At 46.7% G+C, this 17,228-nt stretch overlaps 6 protein-coding genes across 6 annotated transcripts; 3 read left to right on the forward strand and 3 right to left on the reverse strand.

Moving 5' to 3' along the window:
• Nucleotides 1-486: 486 nt before the first annotated feature.
• Nucleotides 487-2,397, forward strand: LOZ57_005464 (uncharacterized protein; the record flags this gene model as incomplete). Its single annotated transcript, XM_049254495.1, has 1 exon — nt 487-2,397. The coding sequence occupies one exon, from the start codon at nt 487-489 to the stop codon at nt 2,395-2,397; it is 1,911 nt and encodes a 636-aa protein (XP_049106474.1).
• A 533-nt stretch (nt 2,398-2,930) lies between these two features.
• On the reverse strand, nt 2,931-5,030 carry LOZ57_005465 (uncharacterized protein; the record flags this gene model as incomplete). Its single annotated transcript, XM_049254496.1, has 5 exons — nt 2,931-4,428; nt 4,479-4,646; nt 4,714-4,783; nt 4,839-4,873; nt 4,930-5,030. 5 exons carry the CDS (start codon nt 5,028-5,030, stop codon nt 2,931-2,933), a joined length of 1,872 nt encoding a protein of 623 aa, XP_049106475.1.
• Nucleotides 5,031-5,626: 596 nt separating this feature from the next.
• Nucleotides 5,627-6,386, reverse strand: LOZ57_005466 (uncharacterized protein; the record flags this gene model as incomplete). Its single annotated transcript, XM_049254497.1, has 3 exons — nt 5,627-5,703; nt 5,810-6,202; nt 6,245-6,386. 3 exons carry the CDS (start codon nt 6,384-6,386, stop codon nt 5,627-5,629), a joined length of 612 nt encoding a protein of 203 aa, XP_049106476.1.
• Nucleotides 6,387-7,090: 704 nt separating this feature from the next.
• Nucleotides 7,091-7,970, forward strand: LOZ57_005467 (uncharacterized protein; the record flags this gene model as incomplete). Its single annotated transcript, XM_049254498.1, has 4 exons — nt 7,091-7,298; nt 7,359-7,522; nt 7,598-7,832; nt 7,888-7,970. The coding sequence occupies 4 exons, from the start codon at nt 7,091-7,093 to the stop codon at nt 7,968-7,970; spliced, it is 690 nt and encodes a 229-aa protein (XP_049106477.1).
• A 757-nt stretch (nt 7,971-8,727) lies between these two features.
• LOZ57_005468 (uncharacterized protein) lies at nt 8,728-13,887 on the forward strand (the record flags this gene model as incomplete). The annotated part of the gene is made up of 1 exon (XM_049254499.1): nt 8,728-13,887. One exon carries the CDS (start codon nt 8,728-8,730, stop codon nt 13,885-13,887), a length of 5,160 nt encoding a protein of 1,719 aa, XP_049106478.1.
• A 366-nt stretch (nt 13,888-14,253) lies between these two features.
• On the reverse strand, nt 14,254-17,192 carry RDH54 (helicase; the record flags this gene model as incomplete). Its single annotated transcript, XM_049254500.1, has 2 exons — nt 14,254-16,801; nt 16,879-17,192. The coding sequence occupies 2 exons, from the start codon at nt 17,190-17,192 to the stop codon at nt 14,254-14,256; spliced, it is 2,862 nt and encodes a 953-aa protein (XP_049106479.1).
• Nucleotides 17,193-17,228: the final 36 nt, after the last annotated feature.

Raw genomic sequence — 17,228 nt, forward strand, 5'->3', positions numbered from 1 at the left:
TCCGTATAGAATAGAAACTATGTACTGTACTAGTTATCATTATCAATTCTGACTCGGAAAGTCAAAGAGGGGCCATTTGCGCTGACTGTTACTATGCACAGAGTCGTACTTTTTGATTTCCAACTGAAAACTATATCGTAGCTCTCAAGATGTGTATACATGAAGCAACTGGGCTTGCGGATGATCTGCAAATGTTCTTTGAGAGCTGATGGTGGTTAAACGCCACATTGCGCCGCGGGTGTTGAGCTAGTGCTCTTCGAGCGAGTCACGTGGTGTGTTGCTATGGACAACCAACGCGCCAGTTTGGTCGAGTTTGTGTCAACAGCTTGTGAGCGACAGCGTTGGGAACAAGGGTTTAGCAGTCGCATTTCTTATCCTGCCTAGCCCAAATTGCCGTTGATGTCACATTGTGGATTTCCAACTTCATTCCCATAGTTTTTTCACACTATTGAGAGCCAGATGGCGGAACCAAGCACTCCAGTGAAGATGCCTCAGCCCACCGGCTCGCCACTATTTCCCATATCCCCCGATCGCCTCAACCAGCAAAGGGTGAATACTTCGCCTACAAAGTCGCTGGATGTGACACATTCGCCAACTAAGTCGGGCCGCGGAGCGTCGGACGTTCAGGCCAAGGTTGCGTTTCTCAATCGATTATCAAATGCTACAACTCCTGAACGGCCAACTTCCCACATTTCTACAACTACTGCTGCTCTACAACGAGCGATATTAGGCCGCGAAGAAGCTGAGTCGGCTTTACGAACAAGCCTCGTCCAACTCTCAGAAGCCAACGCGCGAGAACGGCGGGTGAGCGAACGGCTAGAATCATTAGTTGAGGAGCTTCATACGATAAAGGAGAGGCAAGCACATGAACGCGGCATATTTGAAAAAGAGGTTAGGAAGGCAAGAAAAGAGGCCTTTCGTGCTGGCTCGACATTGGTCAAGGCCCAGGAAGAGCTTAAATTCTCTAGGGGGGAGATCAAATCTCTTAAAGAAGATATAAAGAATGAAAGGGAAGCCAGAGAAAAGGCAGAGCAGGAAGCGTTTGAACGTGCTTATGCATTGGCTGGCCTAACTGAAGAACTGGAAACTGTGAAAGGGAAACTTCGGTCGTCAGAGGCGAAACACAGTTCTGAAGCTCACAAACCACAGGTAGAAGATGATATTGATGTTCACCATCAAACCTCTGACTTAGAGGGAGACGTTCAGGATGTTTCACCCGAAACGAGAGGTTTAAAGCGAGGGCAGCCAGACTCTATCGATCCCCGATCTCCAAGCCGTAAAAGAAGTTTGAATAGTCGGGACCGCCTGAGTGGCAGGGTTGGGGTTCCAGAAAGCCTGTCGCCACCTACTGCGGTTGCCGTTGAAAAGGTTCATGAAAAAGAGCACATTGATGTTATTGAAAATCTTAATGAAGACCTCCAACGTGAGAGACGAATGCGGCGCGAGGCCGAAGAAATGATACACTTTTTGAAAATGGAGTGTCAGTTCAAGCGCTGCTCATGCAGGCTGGCAGAAACTCGAGGAGGTCGGTATATACATGATATCTCTTGGGATGAGCTCTGCCAGAAACCAGAACTGATTGCTGAGGAGCCGCCGTCTGCTCCGGAAGTTCGAGAAAAGCTATCCCTAGAAGTAGACACCGAGGATACCTCTACCCCAAGAACGCCATCGCAAAATAGTGGCGAGGAAGCCGGCGAGCAATCAGATGAACCTTCGGTAGCGTTTTGTCCCGACACTGGAACTTTCCGCACAATTTCATCCCCCAAGAAAATCATTGTCATGGGTGACCCTGACCTGGAAAACGAAGAGATACCTTCTCCGCTCCAAAGGTCTCGCCGTTCTACAGAGCTAGTAGCATCTGTCGAGGAAATGGGGACAAGGCACATGCTCGAATTGCCTCATCTTTCCTGTGAAACACAACCACTTTTCAAAACCAGTCAATTCCACTCCTCGTCTCAATATTCGTACCCAGACAGCGCGCCGGCCGACCGGCGCGCCCAGATAGAATTCGATCACAATATTTCCTCTGACTCTTCCCATAAGGTTTTTACGGCAGCCACAACTTCCATCAACACCACCACCATTCCTTTGCGGATAGAGACGCAAGTCTGTGGCGATTCCGCATTCTGCCCCATCCCGCCCACTCCGATCAACCGCGAAGAAGCTCTTGCACAGATTCGCGCGCGTCGCGATCGTACTCAGTGTGCCCTGAAAAGATCTGCAAGCGCCAATGATGCAAATACTAAATCCAATTCCAATGCATTCGTCACGCCAATGAGGGGCTCCCGGCGAATCCCACAGCCAGATGGCCTCGGGATAAGATCAGCGAGAATGGGAACTGGTGTAAGAAGGGATATCAGTGCCCCAATTACGAGCGTGAGAAAAAGTTTTAGATGATCATCGCCATATTTGTGCACAGGTTGCTCTACTGTTTTGTATGCGCGCATATTTATGACCTGCATTTTCTCTGGAGCTTGGAGTTGAGGGGCAATACTGCAATATCTTTCACTATATTCCCTCCTTTTGCTCGTTGTTTTGAACCCCCGGTTGATTTCCACCAACTTTTCCTTGTACTACTCCGTACTCTTTGCGTGTGTCACGTAATTTACAATCTTTTCTCTTATATCATTTAGCCCCAACATAGCTTCCCTCAGCTTTGCATTAGCGGAATCGCATACGTTACCTCCTGATTTATACATGTTTCTTTTGCGTACTTGTTTGAGGGATATGGAGAATGTGGAGTAGTTTGAGAATCGAAACAATTACCCAGTAACTATGCTAGTCTATTCGTTTCGTAGCCTTTGGGGAAGATATATACATGCAACACGCAAATCGACGCGTGCCTAAGTGATGGAGATAATGCTACCCTCCGCCCCACGGGGGTTCACCAGTAACGGGGCTATCGAAACAAGGGCCGCGTATACGTAAAGCTAAAGAATTCGCACTCCACAACATTGAATTCTTGCCCCTTGAACTTGCCCCTGACGGCCCCACCACACGTGAATCAGCTCTTCAACAAACATTCTATCCGATTCACTCCACGGATCAAGGCCCATTTGCACCATATCAGCTGTAGTCGCTATGATGGGTTTGTTTTCATCATAATTGACTCCTGTTCTAATAGCTGGGCTTGTATCGGGGTTTAGCAGTGGTTGAATGTCCCCATCATTCGTTGCGGGTGCGGAGTGCTCCAATTCATCCTCATACTCACCATCGTCAGATTCCGCTAGGGGGTTAGGCAATGCATCATTCGTAAGTTCGCCTTCTTCCTCATCCTGGCGGCTTACGACGTCAAAAAGAACCGCAAATATTTGGGTCGTGAGACGACGGAAATACGTTATCATTGCGATCTCTTGAGTCCGGGTATCTCGCTCCGGGTAAGAAATACTGCCCCGACGGCCACACGGGGAATATATGCTGTCATCATCTGGTAATAGTAATCTGAGATCTTGCTCCTTCTCCTCCTCAGACTGGCCAACTCCTTTTTCACCTGCAGAGGCCCACCAAATAAAAGATGTATAGGCCAACACAGGCCAGGAAAGAGGCTCGACAAGTGAATTGGATGAAAATGTAGATGCGGCATCGGACTCCTCATCTTGTTCAGCAGCCGCGTGAGTACATGGCAAATCCTTCAGTCCTTCCCTGAGAGCCCAAAATCGTCGGACATCTCGTTGAGTGGCCTTTACTTGAAGAGCTTTTGAAGGCTTTGATGGAAGTGAGAGCGAGGGTGTGAGGCTCAGCTTTGGGTACATCTTTTCTGGAGCATCCTTAGAATAGGAAGGAGGCAGGTCGACAAGAACATCGTAGAGCTCAGGTTTTACGCCTAGAACCCGGTCGCTTGTGCATGCTATAAAGCACCCGTCTCCTTTGTCAGTTGAATCTCGCGTTAATGTCGATAAATACGGCAGATCGTGAACACCGACATTGAAAAGCGATCGGGGCCAGAGGGGTGGATGGCCAGTTGATGGAAGGAATGGTAATATCGTTTGAGGGAGGGATGAAAGTAGGGCTAGATCATATACTTCGAGGTCATTAGCTGTGATAAATTTAGGCTCAGGCAGGCATGATAGTTTACCGAAATCGCAAGAGGTCTCGACAGGAGAATCCCCAAGGAAGAGAATACGCTTTCTTAACAAAGCCGCCCGGTATAATGGAAACATCAATGGCCCAAATGAGTTCTTGAAATCGGGAAGAGATAATGCGGGATGGAAGGGTGCCAAAACCTGCTTTGAGGTTAATAATGCCGCGGCATCGCTGAGTGTACGGCTTCGCTGCGGATCGTCCGGATATTGAGCATGATTTGGCTTCAGGTTCGGGATAGAGGCTATAGGGGATTCGGGAGGGGACTCATTATCGCATTTTGGTAATTGGAATAAGTCCCAATACTGTTCTAGGGGTTCGATGTTTTTGTAATCGTCCGCAAGCATTCTAACGAAGGTGTTAACTCAAGCAGAACCCTATCAAAAAAATATTCTTACTGAGCCAGCTCCTTCAAACTTGCAGCATGTCTCCAGGCCTTGCCCAGTCTTCCATGGCTTAATGGAACCAAAACACCAACAGCTAACATAAGGGCATTCCTTTCGCTCTCTCCGGCAGGCTTGTTGATAAAAGCGCTCAGACCAGCATGATCATCTTGGATGAAGTATCTGCATAGTTGAAGTGGCTGCGGTTAGAAGGTATGGTAGAAGCCATTGTCTCAATTTCAACACGTACACGAGATCCTCATTCACGTTATGTGAGCCAGACGGGAGCGATTTGAACTCAACGGTGTCTTGTAAAGTGACTGGTGACGGTGATTAGCGGAGGGCTAGTCATTATACAAAATTATCAAGGCGTACCATGCGGCAGGTTTCGGTGCCACTCCACAGTGTATCTGATTCGGAGACGATGGTTAGCAACGCATGAGGACGCGTATGGCGACTGCCGTACCCAGCTTTAATGTCGAAGTGTATGAGGAAAAGAGCGGCAATTCCGGGCGCAGAATTTAGGCCTCGATTGAGGCTGACAGAGCCTCCTCTATCTGACGCCATAATCAAGGACAGTAAGAGCAAAGGCAAGGCACTCCATCAAGTACCATCGCATCCAGCCAGCCGTCAAGAAGGTGTTCTTAGCAGCCGCAGTCTGGAGTAAGTTAGTTGTTAGTTACGTGATCTGGGTCTCAGTTGCCTTGGCTGAACTCACAGTTGGAAGATGTGAGCTAGTTTAGTTACCTAACTAACTAGTTAACTCAAAACTATGAAGACTACAAACTCTCGTGTAGAAAAGAAATATTCAAGGAGTACTCAACTACCCATGTTTTAAAAGGAAGATAAATGAGATGACTTTAAGTATGTACCAATATACCTTCATCCATAACTACTAGTTCAACGAGGCCCACGATATATGGGTGGTGTTAGACGTGGGATAGATAAAATAAGCCAATAAGAATGGAGTCCTACCGATGGCAGAAGCCTATGAGCAGACATAAATAGTTTGAACAAAAGTGATGGAAGTAATAACTGCATAAAAGAAAGCTATAGGCTGACGCTATTAATCACGATCTACTTAACTCCTCGGGTTCAAACATGCTTGTTGAAGTGAGTATACATGAGCATGAAGCCCCGTACCCCATATTATGTCAAAAGAATCAATTATATGTGCCGGAAGCCAGTAAGAAATTAGGAAGCAGTGGGCCTACCTGTACATTGGGGATAATTTCCCAGGCTGTAAGAGTGTTAAATAAGTTTATTAAAGAATTGTTTTTAGATACGTATGCTCCAGGGTCCAGGCCCAAGATAAAAAATTATGTTCTCAAATAACTACTCCGTACCCCCTATCAATTTCAGTGTGAGGTCATTATTATTTTTGGATTGGCTGCTCCATTGATTAGCCATTTCAAGTTTCGCTCTATCTACAAAGCCCTTTTCTACAAGTCGGGACAGAACACGAAGGACCCAGCCTTGACAGTTCTCTTTCACCTCCTTGCGGCTTGCAGCGCGTGGTGGAGGCTCTTGGTCGGCGATTTGTTTCACAATAGCGGCCTGTTTCTCTGTAACTGAGGCAATAAAGTAGATGTCTTTGAGTGATTCGGAATCTAAAATCTGGACTAGGTCGGGAGGAGAATTATAAGTCATATGTTCAGCATCCCCAGTGACTTCGTAAACCTGGCCGGGTTGATTTTCGCGAGCCACAAAGAGTGCCCAATGCAAAGGCTCACCCGGAGCTTAATCGTGGCGAATAAGTAGAAGCTGAAGATTACAGTCACATTCTTCTGGTGCATTCATAGTGTCAACGGCGGTCCATTCAGTTGTTCCCCTTTTTCGTTTAAAAGTGTGGTTGTTGACCTCGCAAAACTCGGAGAACCCGATGGCTTTGATCTCAGTTCCCGGAGGAGGATAGAGCTTCATTTTGGAGTTCAGTAGTCGGTACTCCGTGTGCCAAGAGAAATTAGTTGGTTATATAGTTATATCGCGCGGACACACAAATCAATCGTCGCGTAAAGCCAGCCTTGGAGAGAGCAGAAGATTCAAAATGGCGCAACGCCGCTTTGGGTATGGGTAGTAATTCACGCGAGCGGTTTGCAAAAGAGTTAAAGGAGTACGGAGTGCTCTGTACAGAGTACCCACGTCTAAACCGCGCAGAGTTTGTGACAGATCAGGTCGAATCAACCGCATGTTTTGTGTTGTGGATGTTGTGAAGGGAAGCCAACGGGTTCCACGGCCTCCTTTGTTATCAAGGCTGTATGCGCACTGGCTGCGTGGCTGTATCGTCAGCCTACAGTGGCGATCTTTCTTTCACAGCAATATTGCCACTAGCTATATGCACTTTGCGGCCACGCAGCCTTCGTACGAGCCACAATGCTCATGTTCACGTGCTTGGCTCGAAATTCTGTTCCTGAACTAACAGCTTTAAGGCCGCGACGCGCCCCGAAATCTTCCCCAGAACCATTCTTCCCCAGACTTGCTCAATAACCCCCCCATAGTCAAGGTACCGTGCACTTGCTTCTTGTCTTGTTTTTGAATGTAACAGGGCTTACTCTACTTCCCCCAAGGCAATTCCTTCCATTGATCGACCGCAGCGCCTGAGAACAGGCAGCCAGTAGGTCGCCAAGATGACCAATTCAACGATATCCCACCCGTACTACCCCATAGAGCTTCAGCTTGCCGGGTACCTTGCAAATGAGTGGTCTGTGCCGGTGTTGATTGGGGGGTTTGGCATAGCCTGGGGATTGATCCTGCTTGTGGCCCTGAAAGTTGTGTCGGTCGTTCGCCCAACCTTACCGAAGGTAGAAAAGATTGCGGTATCATGGTTTGTCCTAAGTATGGCTCTTACCTGGATATTGGTAGGTAGTTGGCTGGTCTCCTAACAGCTTTCCCTAGGTGGTGCGATCCATTTGTTTTTTGAAGGATACTTCGTTGTCAATCATACTCGCATGGCACCGGCGCAGGACTTGTTCGGCCAACTATGGAAGGAGTATTCTCTGTCGGATTCTAGATACTTGACCTCCGATCCCTTTGTGCTTTGTATGGAAACAATCACTGCTGTAAGTCATTGTATTTGTGGAGGCGCCAGGGGGCTTAGGAACCCTTTGATTCTACCTTGGCTAATACATATATAGGCCCTGTGGGGACCTCTATGTTTTATTGTGGCTTATATGATTACAATGGACTCACCACTTCGCCATCCTTTGCAGCTAATTGTGTCCGTCGGCCAGGTTTATGGTGATATTCTGTACTACTCCACTAGCCTTTTTGAGCATTATTTCCATGGGCTGAATTTCTGTCGCCCAGAAGCTTATTACTTCTGGTGCTACTACTTTTTCATGAACTTCATTTGGATTGTTATCCCAAGCTGTGAGTGTGAGCTGTTCTGGAGTTCATTGTCCGGGTGCTAACAAAAGAAATCTAGATTTCATCATGAGTAGTGTTTCTACCATGTCAAATGCGATCAAGGAAGTGAAACAGTCTACGAAACTCCGTAAAATGAATTGAGCTTGTCTGTCTACGATGCTTCAAGGCTTGGTCATATATGGGGACAGTTAAAATAATAATGGGGTTACTGCATTTGCATTTACATAATGTGGGGAGGCTCGAGACTAAGATCTGTGGTGTTGTCTTTCATTCTATTACTCTGTGCTTCAATATGGATAGTACAAGTAAATATATGTCTACCGTCAACAATACTTACCAGATTCTACTGGGTTCCTTGGCATGTTGATTCTGTAGGGTGGTACATATTTCTACGTAGGGGGAACTTGGCCATCTGTTCCTTTGGCCTCGCCAGTACGGAGTACTCGCAGTGCACCTACATGGTAAAACGAAATTCCTCCTTGGGTATTCTGATATTATTAAATGATCTTACATATTCGTAGCTACTCGGTGCTATTGAATTAGTTAGCTGTGGGCCACAGTGGGTTGGTGGGTTAAGTTAAGCAAACCAAAGCTTAAGTTGTTGTTTGTCTAGACTGTCGCATCCACTGGTCACAACACCACACCTCACACATTAGAAAGCTGGGTTATCAGCAAAGAGTCCATGAATTACTTCCTTTCAGCTGTGTTGAGCATCCATTTCATGTCCTGATACTAATTACCATCGCATATTGTCCTCAAAGCATGTACACTTTGCTGTGTTGACCTGGTTGATGGTATGTAAACAAATCCACAAGACCCAGGAACCTCCTTCATCGGTCTTGCCAAAGAGACAGCCTCTGGGGCTAACATCGCAATACATCGACTCATAGTTTGCTAAATGCCCTCGCCCGGCGTCGCGCATCGGCCTTCCAACCGAGGAAGTGCAAGCAGCCCCTCACCTAAGCCGAAGCGCCTTGACCTAGGCGAGCCTTTAGGCCCGTACGACAACAACACAGTCAGAGAAAAGGTACGGAAATGGCAGCAACAAGGCGGTGGAGTCGTCATTGCTCAGGATGTCGGAGCGAGCGACGATGATATTGACAAAGGCAGTAAAGAGAGCGACAAAAAGAAACAGCACCGGGGCAAAGATGACTCCAGAAAGGCAGGAGAACAGAACTCAGAAGGAGAAAAGAAACCAAAAGCCGAGGGTAGGGCACGGCCAAAGAAGCGAGTAGTGAGCGATGCGCACTGGAGAAAAGACAGAACCCCTCCGGAGTCGCCCTCCCCCACCAAGTCAACGTCTCGAAAATACCGTGAGTCGCCGAAGAAACAAGATCAAAAGAGAAAGCAATCCGAAGAAAAGAAGGAAACATCTACTCGAGAGCCAAAGAGATATACAGTTGTTCAGACTAATGATGGTATGAAGGTCTACCCTGGGCCACTGAAGAATTCCAAATCACCCCAGGCCGCACGACGCTCGGACGCTTCTGGGCGTGGTACCCCTTCTCCAAACAGCAAGGAAAAGCGTTATAGTACGTCTGCGAGAAGAGAAGTAAGGGCGAAATATGTTGTAAATGATTTTCCTTACAAGAGCGATGCGTCCAGAGCTCATGAATCCAGCGACGGGGCCAGCTTTTCGGGAAAGGAAAACCGCATGGCCACCCCAGAGTCCAAGACTCCTACTCGCACTACAAAACTACAAAATCGATGGTCTATCGACCCGACACTTGGAGAACAGAAGAAAAAAAACCCTAAACTTGTATTACCTCCTGGCCAACAGTCTCATGGGTCAAAAGTAGAAGCTTGGCTTTCGAAAACCAGTGATCCTTTTGTCGACGATGAGCCTCCTATGGAAACCCCTTCCCCCCTGAAGTCATCCAACGACCGAAGAAGTGGTTTAACCACTGGACAAAATTCCGATAGCATGGGATCCCAATCCGCAGTAGAAGAGTATCATGCAGCCCCCAAACGTCGATCAAGAACCTCAAACAAGTTTCAAGAAGATTCTGGTAAAGTTGATAACAACTTCCCGAAGGGTTCATTTTCAGAGCGCGAAAATGACTCCAACATACCAGTTTCAAAGTCTTCTCCGAAAATATCGAGCATGGGTAAACATCCGAAATGTACAGAAGACCGCAAAATGTCAATGCTATGTGAATCAGTTGAGGAAGCTATTCAGGCGTCTTGCTTAGACCGACCGGTTTCTTCAGACGGATCTGAGGTTTCTCTGGCAGAACGGCCCCCGCCTCTTACTCTTAGGAGGCCATTTCCTGGGACAGGGGTGCACATACTGTCCACAATCGCCTCAGTTGACACATTAGCTTCTACGGTAGAGTCTGAAAGAAGTCCAATGAAACGCCAGAAATCAACGACGGGTGCATTGGAACAAGATGATGTATCAGAGTCCGAGGCTAGAGATCAATTTGACCCGTACTCTTTGCCAGGGCCTTCGCGCAATACTTTGAAACGCAGGCTTACTACCCATTCAGATTTAATGTCAGTTTTATCTCTCCCAACTGGCAGTAACCGAAGCATCCGATCTGCAAGAAGCATCCGCACAAACCGAAGCCGTCTTGCCACCGCTACTGTGGGAGATATCATGCGAGAATTTGCGTCTGATGAGATCAAGTATATGCGGGAACTCCGGACATTAGTTGGCGGTGTTATTCCGGTATTATTGACATCGGTGCTTTCGAAGACTGATTCCGCTGTTGCTGCTGGTCTTTTTCGTCCAAGTGCCAAGGCTGATGAGGATAACTTTACAAGGCCAATTGTCAACATGGGAATATCTCTTGAAAAGCTGAAGTCTTCTCATAAGCGAGCCCCATTGAAAGACCCTGATGCCCTTCTAACCTGGGCTCAAGGAGTGCACAAAGTATACGCAGATTATCTGGCGGCTTGGCGGCTTGGATTTCAAGATGTTGTCGTGAACCTCGCTCCGCCTGACCCGGATGATTCTAGTAAAGGCCCAAATTCAGATGTTCAGAGCCTTTATGCAGGTATGTCACAGGATGAAAATGGAGATGTAGTTGATGGTGATGGTGAAAGGGTGGATGTGGCCTTTTTACTCAAACGGCCCCTAGTAAGAATGAAATATCTTGCGAAAACTTTCAAAGGCCTCAACTATTTGCAGCCTTCTCCAAAGGCTGTGGAAATAGAGAAAAAATACCAATCGCTTGTTACCGATGCGCGACGAAGAGCAAACGAAGAGCGGGCAAGACTTGAAGATGAAGCTGCAAACAGCGTTGATGTGACTCGGGCCCGTGATATCCACACCTTAACTATTTTGACGAATATCAATGTCAACCAGAGCAGAAGGGTCCGGGCTCGAGACTTTTTTGACCTTTCATTCCTTCACTCGACGGGCCAACAAATAGACTGCCGTGCTGAGCTACTATTTCGAGACAATGCAACAAACAGCGGACCTGGCGGTGACCTCTTTGTATGTGAAGTCGATAATGCAGGACGGTGGCTTTTATTTCCTCCTATTGATCATGGCCGGCTTTCTGCAAGAAATGGGGATGGCAAAGGGGAGATTGTCATCATGGTACGAGGGGTGCCTGAAGAAGGCGGTAACTGGCACGAACTCTTGACTTTGAGAACAGAAGATGAACATATTGGTTCCGAATGGGTGCAAATTCTTGGATTAAGCCCTGTTCCCCCAAAAATCAACAGGTCATTGAGCTTTGTGAACCGTGCTAAACAGAAAAAACCAGCAGTTTCCATTGATATCAAACGTTCAGAATCTGTGCTATCGGCTGGTTGCATTGTCCCTAGCCCCACTGATATTGGTGTTCCTGTTGGTGAGAACGGGCCAGTGAGCATAGATGAAGGCACGGCATGTGGTATCGATTGCACAATGTCTCGTGATCCAGTTTCTTTTGAACCCTCGAAAGTTGCTATTGATTCCGCCACAATTCAAACTCAAGATGTAGGTCCTCGCACACCACGGACCTTAAACGAAGCTATGGAAATGGCGGGAGGTACATCACCAACTACCCTAAAAAGGTCAAAAGCAAAAAGGCGATCAAAATATGAGCCTCTGTCTCCTATCCCCTCTTTGGAAGATATTCAAACTCCTGAAAGGGAGGCAGCAGCATCTGGCACAACGGAGCCGAAATCCCACCCTAGAGAACCAGAATTGGCCAGATCAGTTTCTCCGGAGTTCACGGATATAAAGACATTCAAATATTCTGAAAAGAGTGGCAAAAAGCCTATCGCGGAGGTTACAAGGCCTTTAAGCAGACGCTCACTGTCACCTGTGCCATCGTTGGAGCTTCCCTCAATACCCAAACTCAGGAAGGGGGCACCAAAACTTACTTCACCGTCATCCAACTCCCCTATTGCGGAGCCTGTATCACCTTCACCTAAGACCAAGCTACAAAAGCAGCGCAAACAGGAAACTCAACAGCCCTTTATACGAAGCGAGTCCAACGATCAACTGATTTTCACAGAAGATGTTCCTGTGCCTCCACCGCATAGGTCTCCTAGTCCTTCGAGATCAGATCCATCCTCGCCCTCAAATGCCACACCCACGTTTTCTCCTTGGGCTCGCCATAGAAGAACATCGTCTCCATTGAAGCATGAATATGAACCATCCACAGCCACTGAGTCTACCGTGTCTGAGACGTCAACTGTGGAACATCATTCTATTTATTCGTCCTCAGATACTTCCGACGAGGAATTAGAAGATAAAGATGTTTCAAGGCAGGCATCGCCAGTGAGTCGAACTAACATGCAAATACCACCATCTTCCCTAAATATTCCCGAGGAAACATTAGCCCCATCCAACTCTGCATCACAAGCCCCCTATAAAACTGTACCCTCCCAACCCTCAAAGGCATCAAAAGCAATTGCATCGATTTATTTCTGGGATGATAGTGGCTCTTGGAAGGCGTTGCATGCCGAAGAATGCAACGTCGTTGTTACTCCCGGTCTCATAGAAGCTTACGAAATTAGCCCTGCCCATGGTCAACAAACCCTGGAGCCGAGCGCAGATTCTTGCACGTCGGATAAGAGTTCTCCGCTAGGCAGGCCACTCATAGCCCTTGAACTGACACCTCTTGTACCAATTCGGAGAGGAACGGCATTAGATATCAGCATTCGGTCACCCCCAACCTCTAACTCGAAACTAGTGTATGCTGGTAGTAACATTATGTTTCGCTCAAGAAGCCCTGATGAATGTGATACACTCTATGGCTTTATCAATCATTCGCGTATTAACAACCCAACTTATGTCGCTCTACAAAATGCGCGTGGGCCTTATTCCAATCAGCCGACGTCTCTCGCGCGGTATAACTCTACACGGTCCACCAAGGGAAGCAGCTGGTTTGGCTGGTATGGCGGCTTGTCCAAAAACAGCTACCGTGCCTCGAGCGCACCCCCAGCTTCCGTCGCCGGAGTCACTGACAGTAGTGTGGGGACCATGGCCAGTGCCTTTTCTGCAATTAAGAGATTTGGTGCAGGCAGCAAGATGTTCAGCATTGCCAAGTCCACTCTGACATCACGCACTGGTAGCCGAGGCGGAAGCATGCATTCTATGTCTACTCGGTCTGGGTCTGTTTTTAATTCTAATGGAAAAAGCCAGGAGGTATCTAAATCCGGTATGGGTGGAATTGGCTTGAAGAGTGCAAAGATAAGGCTTTATTGTCGAGAATCTGCATCCAAATGGCGTGATATGGGTGCTGCGAGGTTGACTATCCTCCCTGTGTCCCCGTCCTCTTCACGACCTGGAACGTCGTCAAATAGTGTTCAGAATTCCGCTTCGGCGACCGAGAATGAAGCCCCTGTGGATACACCCATTACACGCCAGTTACAGAAACGAATTCTTATTCATGGCAAAGCCCATGGCCAAGTGCTAGTTGATGCTTGCTTGGGTGAGAGCTGTTTTGAGCGTGTTGCTCGAACAGGAATAGCTGTCTCTGTATGGGAAGAATTCCAGGGGGTTGCTAAGGAAGGTGGTGTCGTGGGAGGAAGCTTTAAGGTTTATATGATTCAGATGAAGAGCGAAGCGGAAACTGCTTATACATTTGGTTTGGTGGGGAAATTGAGATACTAATTTAAACTTTGCCAGCTTGTTATTGTGTCTTTGCTTGCAATACGGAGTGTGGAAATTAATACTGGGCGATTCATATTCATTTATCAAGTGATCCTTCTTTCTTTGCGTTGAATTTGGTTCATGATATATCCCCTGTTTATTGGTAGTTACTTTATTTGATAGTTATACCTCCCTCCTGATTTCGATGGTTTAGCAGGCTTGCAAGTACATAATTAACTTTGAATTTTATGAATTCTGGGCATATTCTCAATCAAGCTTCACTGAGGTTGTAGTTATGGCGACTCCATACTCTATCTAAACTATGAGAATGCATATTTCATATATTCTAAGAAATCTAAGTTATCATTCTAGCAACAGTTGCTTTTCTTATATGTTCATCTTTTCATTGCTCATCTCTATATTTGCATAGCCATCCCTTCTGAACAAGTAGCCCACTCCATGACCTTCATCACATAGCAAAGACAAAAGAGCTTTATCGCCAATCTGTTCTTCAAGTGATGCTCTAAGGTTTGAACTGAGTAATGCGGGATTAATGTGAGAATAGTTCATAAGAGACTTCATTTTCAACTTATGTTTTTTGGTTGCTTGCTTATCATCTCGTGGATAAGGCAATTCAGATGCTTTGGTTAGCTTAGGAGCATTCTTTGGTCTATCTGAGCCATCACTATCTTCGGTGAGGCCATCGGAATCTGAATTTTCTTCCATGACATTATGCGAAGGGAGTAGAGGGTTTGCCCCTATCCCACCACATATACAACCTAGAAGGTCATGGGTCTGGCATTCGGCTTCCTCGTCCAATCTGAAGAGATCTTTTAATTCTTCTCTCGAAAATTGCGCCACCCCCCCTTTCTGGTCCATTACGCTGTCCGCTAAACCAAGTTTGGTAACTTGTCTCTGCCAGATCTTTTCTTCAAGACTCCCCTTGAGCAGCAGCCGGTAGATGTGGCAGTGACGTTTTTGTCCATCACGATGAATCCGCGCCATAGCTTGGATATCGGTGGCGGGGTTCCAATCTACATCAAAAAGAACTAGGCGGCTAGCACCTATCAAATTGAGCCCAATCCCGCCAGCTTTTGCAGATAGAAGAAACGCAAAACAGGAGCTGGCTGAAGAATGATTGAAATCATCAACAAGCGACTGACGCTTGTTTGCCGGGGTAGAGCCGTCGAGCCGCAAAAATGGAAGAGAGAGGGACGTTAGAAGAACAGCAAGAAGATTGAGAGTTGATGTGTAATTGGATACTAACACGACCTTCTCCGATGTGGTACTATGTATATTGTGAAGAAGCTGGTCGAGGACTCTAACTTTCCCGCTTGACGCGGGTGAAAAATGCCGAAGTAAGTTAGCTGGTAGTGATGATAAGAGAGAATTCATCGTAGAGTCAGAATTTTCATCCTTCAATGTTTTTGGATTGAGTAGAGAAGGACTGTTGCATAGTTTCTTGAGAATCGTAATAAGCTGCAGCGCGAACTCTGAGTTACCCAGTGCCGATTGAAATATGGGAGAAGCCAGAACGTGACGGTATATATTACCTTGAACGGCGGTCGTGTTGCAAAATAAAATATATTCGGATTTCGGAGGGAGGTGCTTGGAAAGGATGTCCGCTGTACGTCGCAAGATGAACATGGATGTTAAATTTGCCAACTCTTCACTTCTGGCTTTACCCTTTTCAACCTCTTTTTTTGATGCTTCTGGCTGCCGGGATTTGACTATGGGGCCTTCGAACTCCTTCATAAATAATTTAAATGTGCCCAGCAATCCTGGATTTACAAAATCCACCATAGCAAAAAATTCACTGAGATCATTCTGGATAGGTGTCCCGGAAAGAATGACACGTCGAGAGGTGTTGAGCGATTGAATCGCTTGCGTGCTTTTATTCTGGACTGTCTTCAGTCTATGTCCTTCATCCGCAATGACAATATCAATCCCACGGCCTTTCGTCAATTCTTCTTGTACCGTACGTAATCTCTCATATCCAATAATCATGACATTATAGCTCATTCCCATCGTAAAGTCTGTGAGCCTCATATGCTTTCCATCAGCAATAAACACGCCAAGTCGATCGTTTCCCAGCCATTTTTTGAATTCTTTCTGCCAATTTTTTATAAGGGTAACGGGGCACACGATAAGGGCTTTCTTAACAACTGGTGCCGCTTCATATATTGGATTCTGCTTCATTAATGTCCAGAGGAGGGCGATAGTTTGTAGAGTTTTCCCAAGGCCCATATCATCTGCAAGAATGGCACCTTCGCCATTGAAGGGCCTCATTCCCATAACACATTCATAAAGAAACTTAACACCTTCGCGTTGGTGCTGACGAAGATGCTTTCCAAGTAGAGGGTCGACAACGACATCCACGACTTGTTTCCCGGCCGGGATTGAAGATGGTCGTTTCATTATAATAGCTCCCTGTTGACCTGGATCGTGTCTTGGAGTAACCGTATTGCTTGATTGTGACGGTATAACAGTGTCTTCTTTCAAGGGAGGTTTAAAGGCGTTATTTGTGGCTACGCTTGTTGGCGCCGCTACATTCAGAATTTTCTTTGCCGCCTCTTTACTGCCATCAATTCCGTCTTTTTTACCTGATATTGATTTGCCAACAAGAAGAGAGCCAATAAGTGGGACACGGACTGGGACAATTTTTGGTAACTCTGGTTTCGATACATGGCCAGATGCACCAGCTGATACACCCAGGAACGGACGCCCAGACAAGTAATCTTCTCTAGAAAGCTTCGAGTCAATTTCAACATCCTTACCGCCAATTGAAAGAGTAGACCCTGGTTCTAATTGAGAGTTGAACATAATTCGCCCCATGTCCCGACCTGAAATATCTTGAAGGTAAGCATAGCCTCCTCGCAACGAGAGAATTCCATCACCATCCCAAGTCTTGTGCTTTTTAGCAGTGAATTTTCGCCTAATTCATGGGGTGTGTTAGCAAGAAATCGACAGCCATTCTTCGCAGAGAAATTAGAACCCTTAGGGTTGAATCACCAAAGAACGTTAAAATATGTGCCCTCCCCATTGTCACGAGTATCTGTACCGTTTTGAATGGGTCTTTTAACAGCAGAAGGCTGATTTTTCACCGATATTAAGGGCCCTAGGGATATGCTTTTGTCTTTTGGAGTTCTGCTAAGCTCAATAATGTTGGCCTTAGGAAGTTCCGCTGGGGGCTCAAGATCAGACCCAGCGAGCATGCGTCGTCGTTTCGATATAGGCTCGTCGGATGGCTCAGGTGTAGTCAGTTGAGTAGGGGCATTTTCAAGTGGTCTCCGGATGAGTGGCGGTTTGAAGGGTTTGAATGGCATCTTATCACGGCATACTGCAACCTGACCAAGTCCAAT

Source organism: Ophidiomyces ophidiicola (assembly GCF_022830035.1).
Source record: "Ophidiomyces ophidiicola strain CBS 122913 chromosome Unknown scaffold_28, whole genome shotgun sequence".
Taxonomy (NCBI): Eukaryota; Fungi; Ascomycota; class Eurotiomycetes; order Onygenales; family Onygenaceae; genus Ophidiomyces; species Ophidiomyces ophidiicola.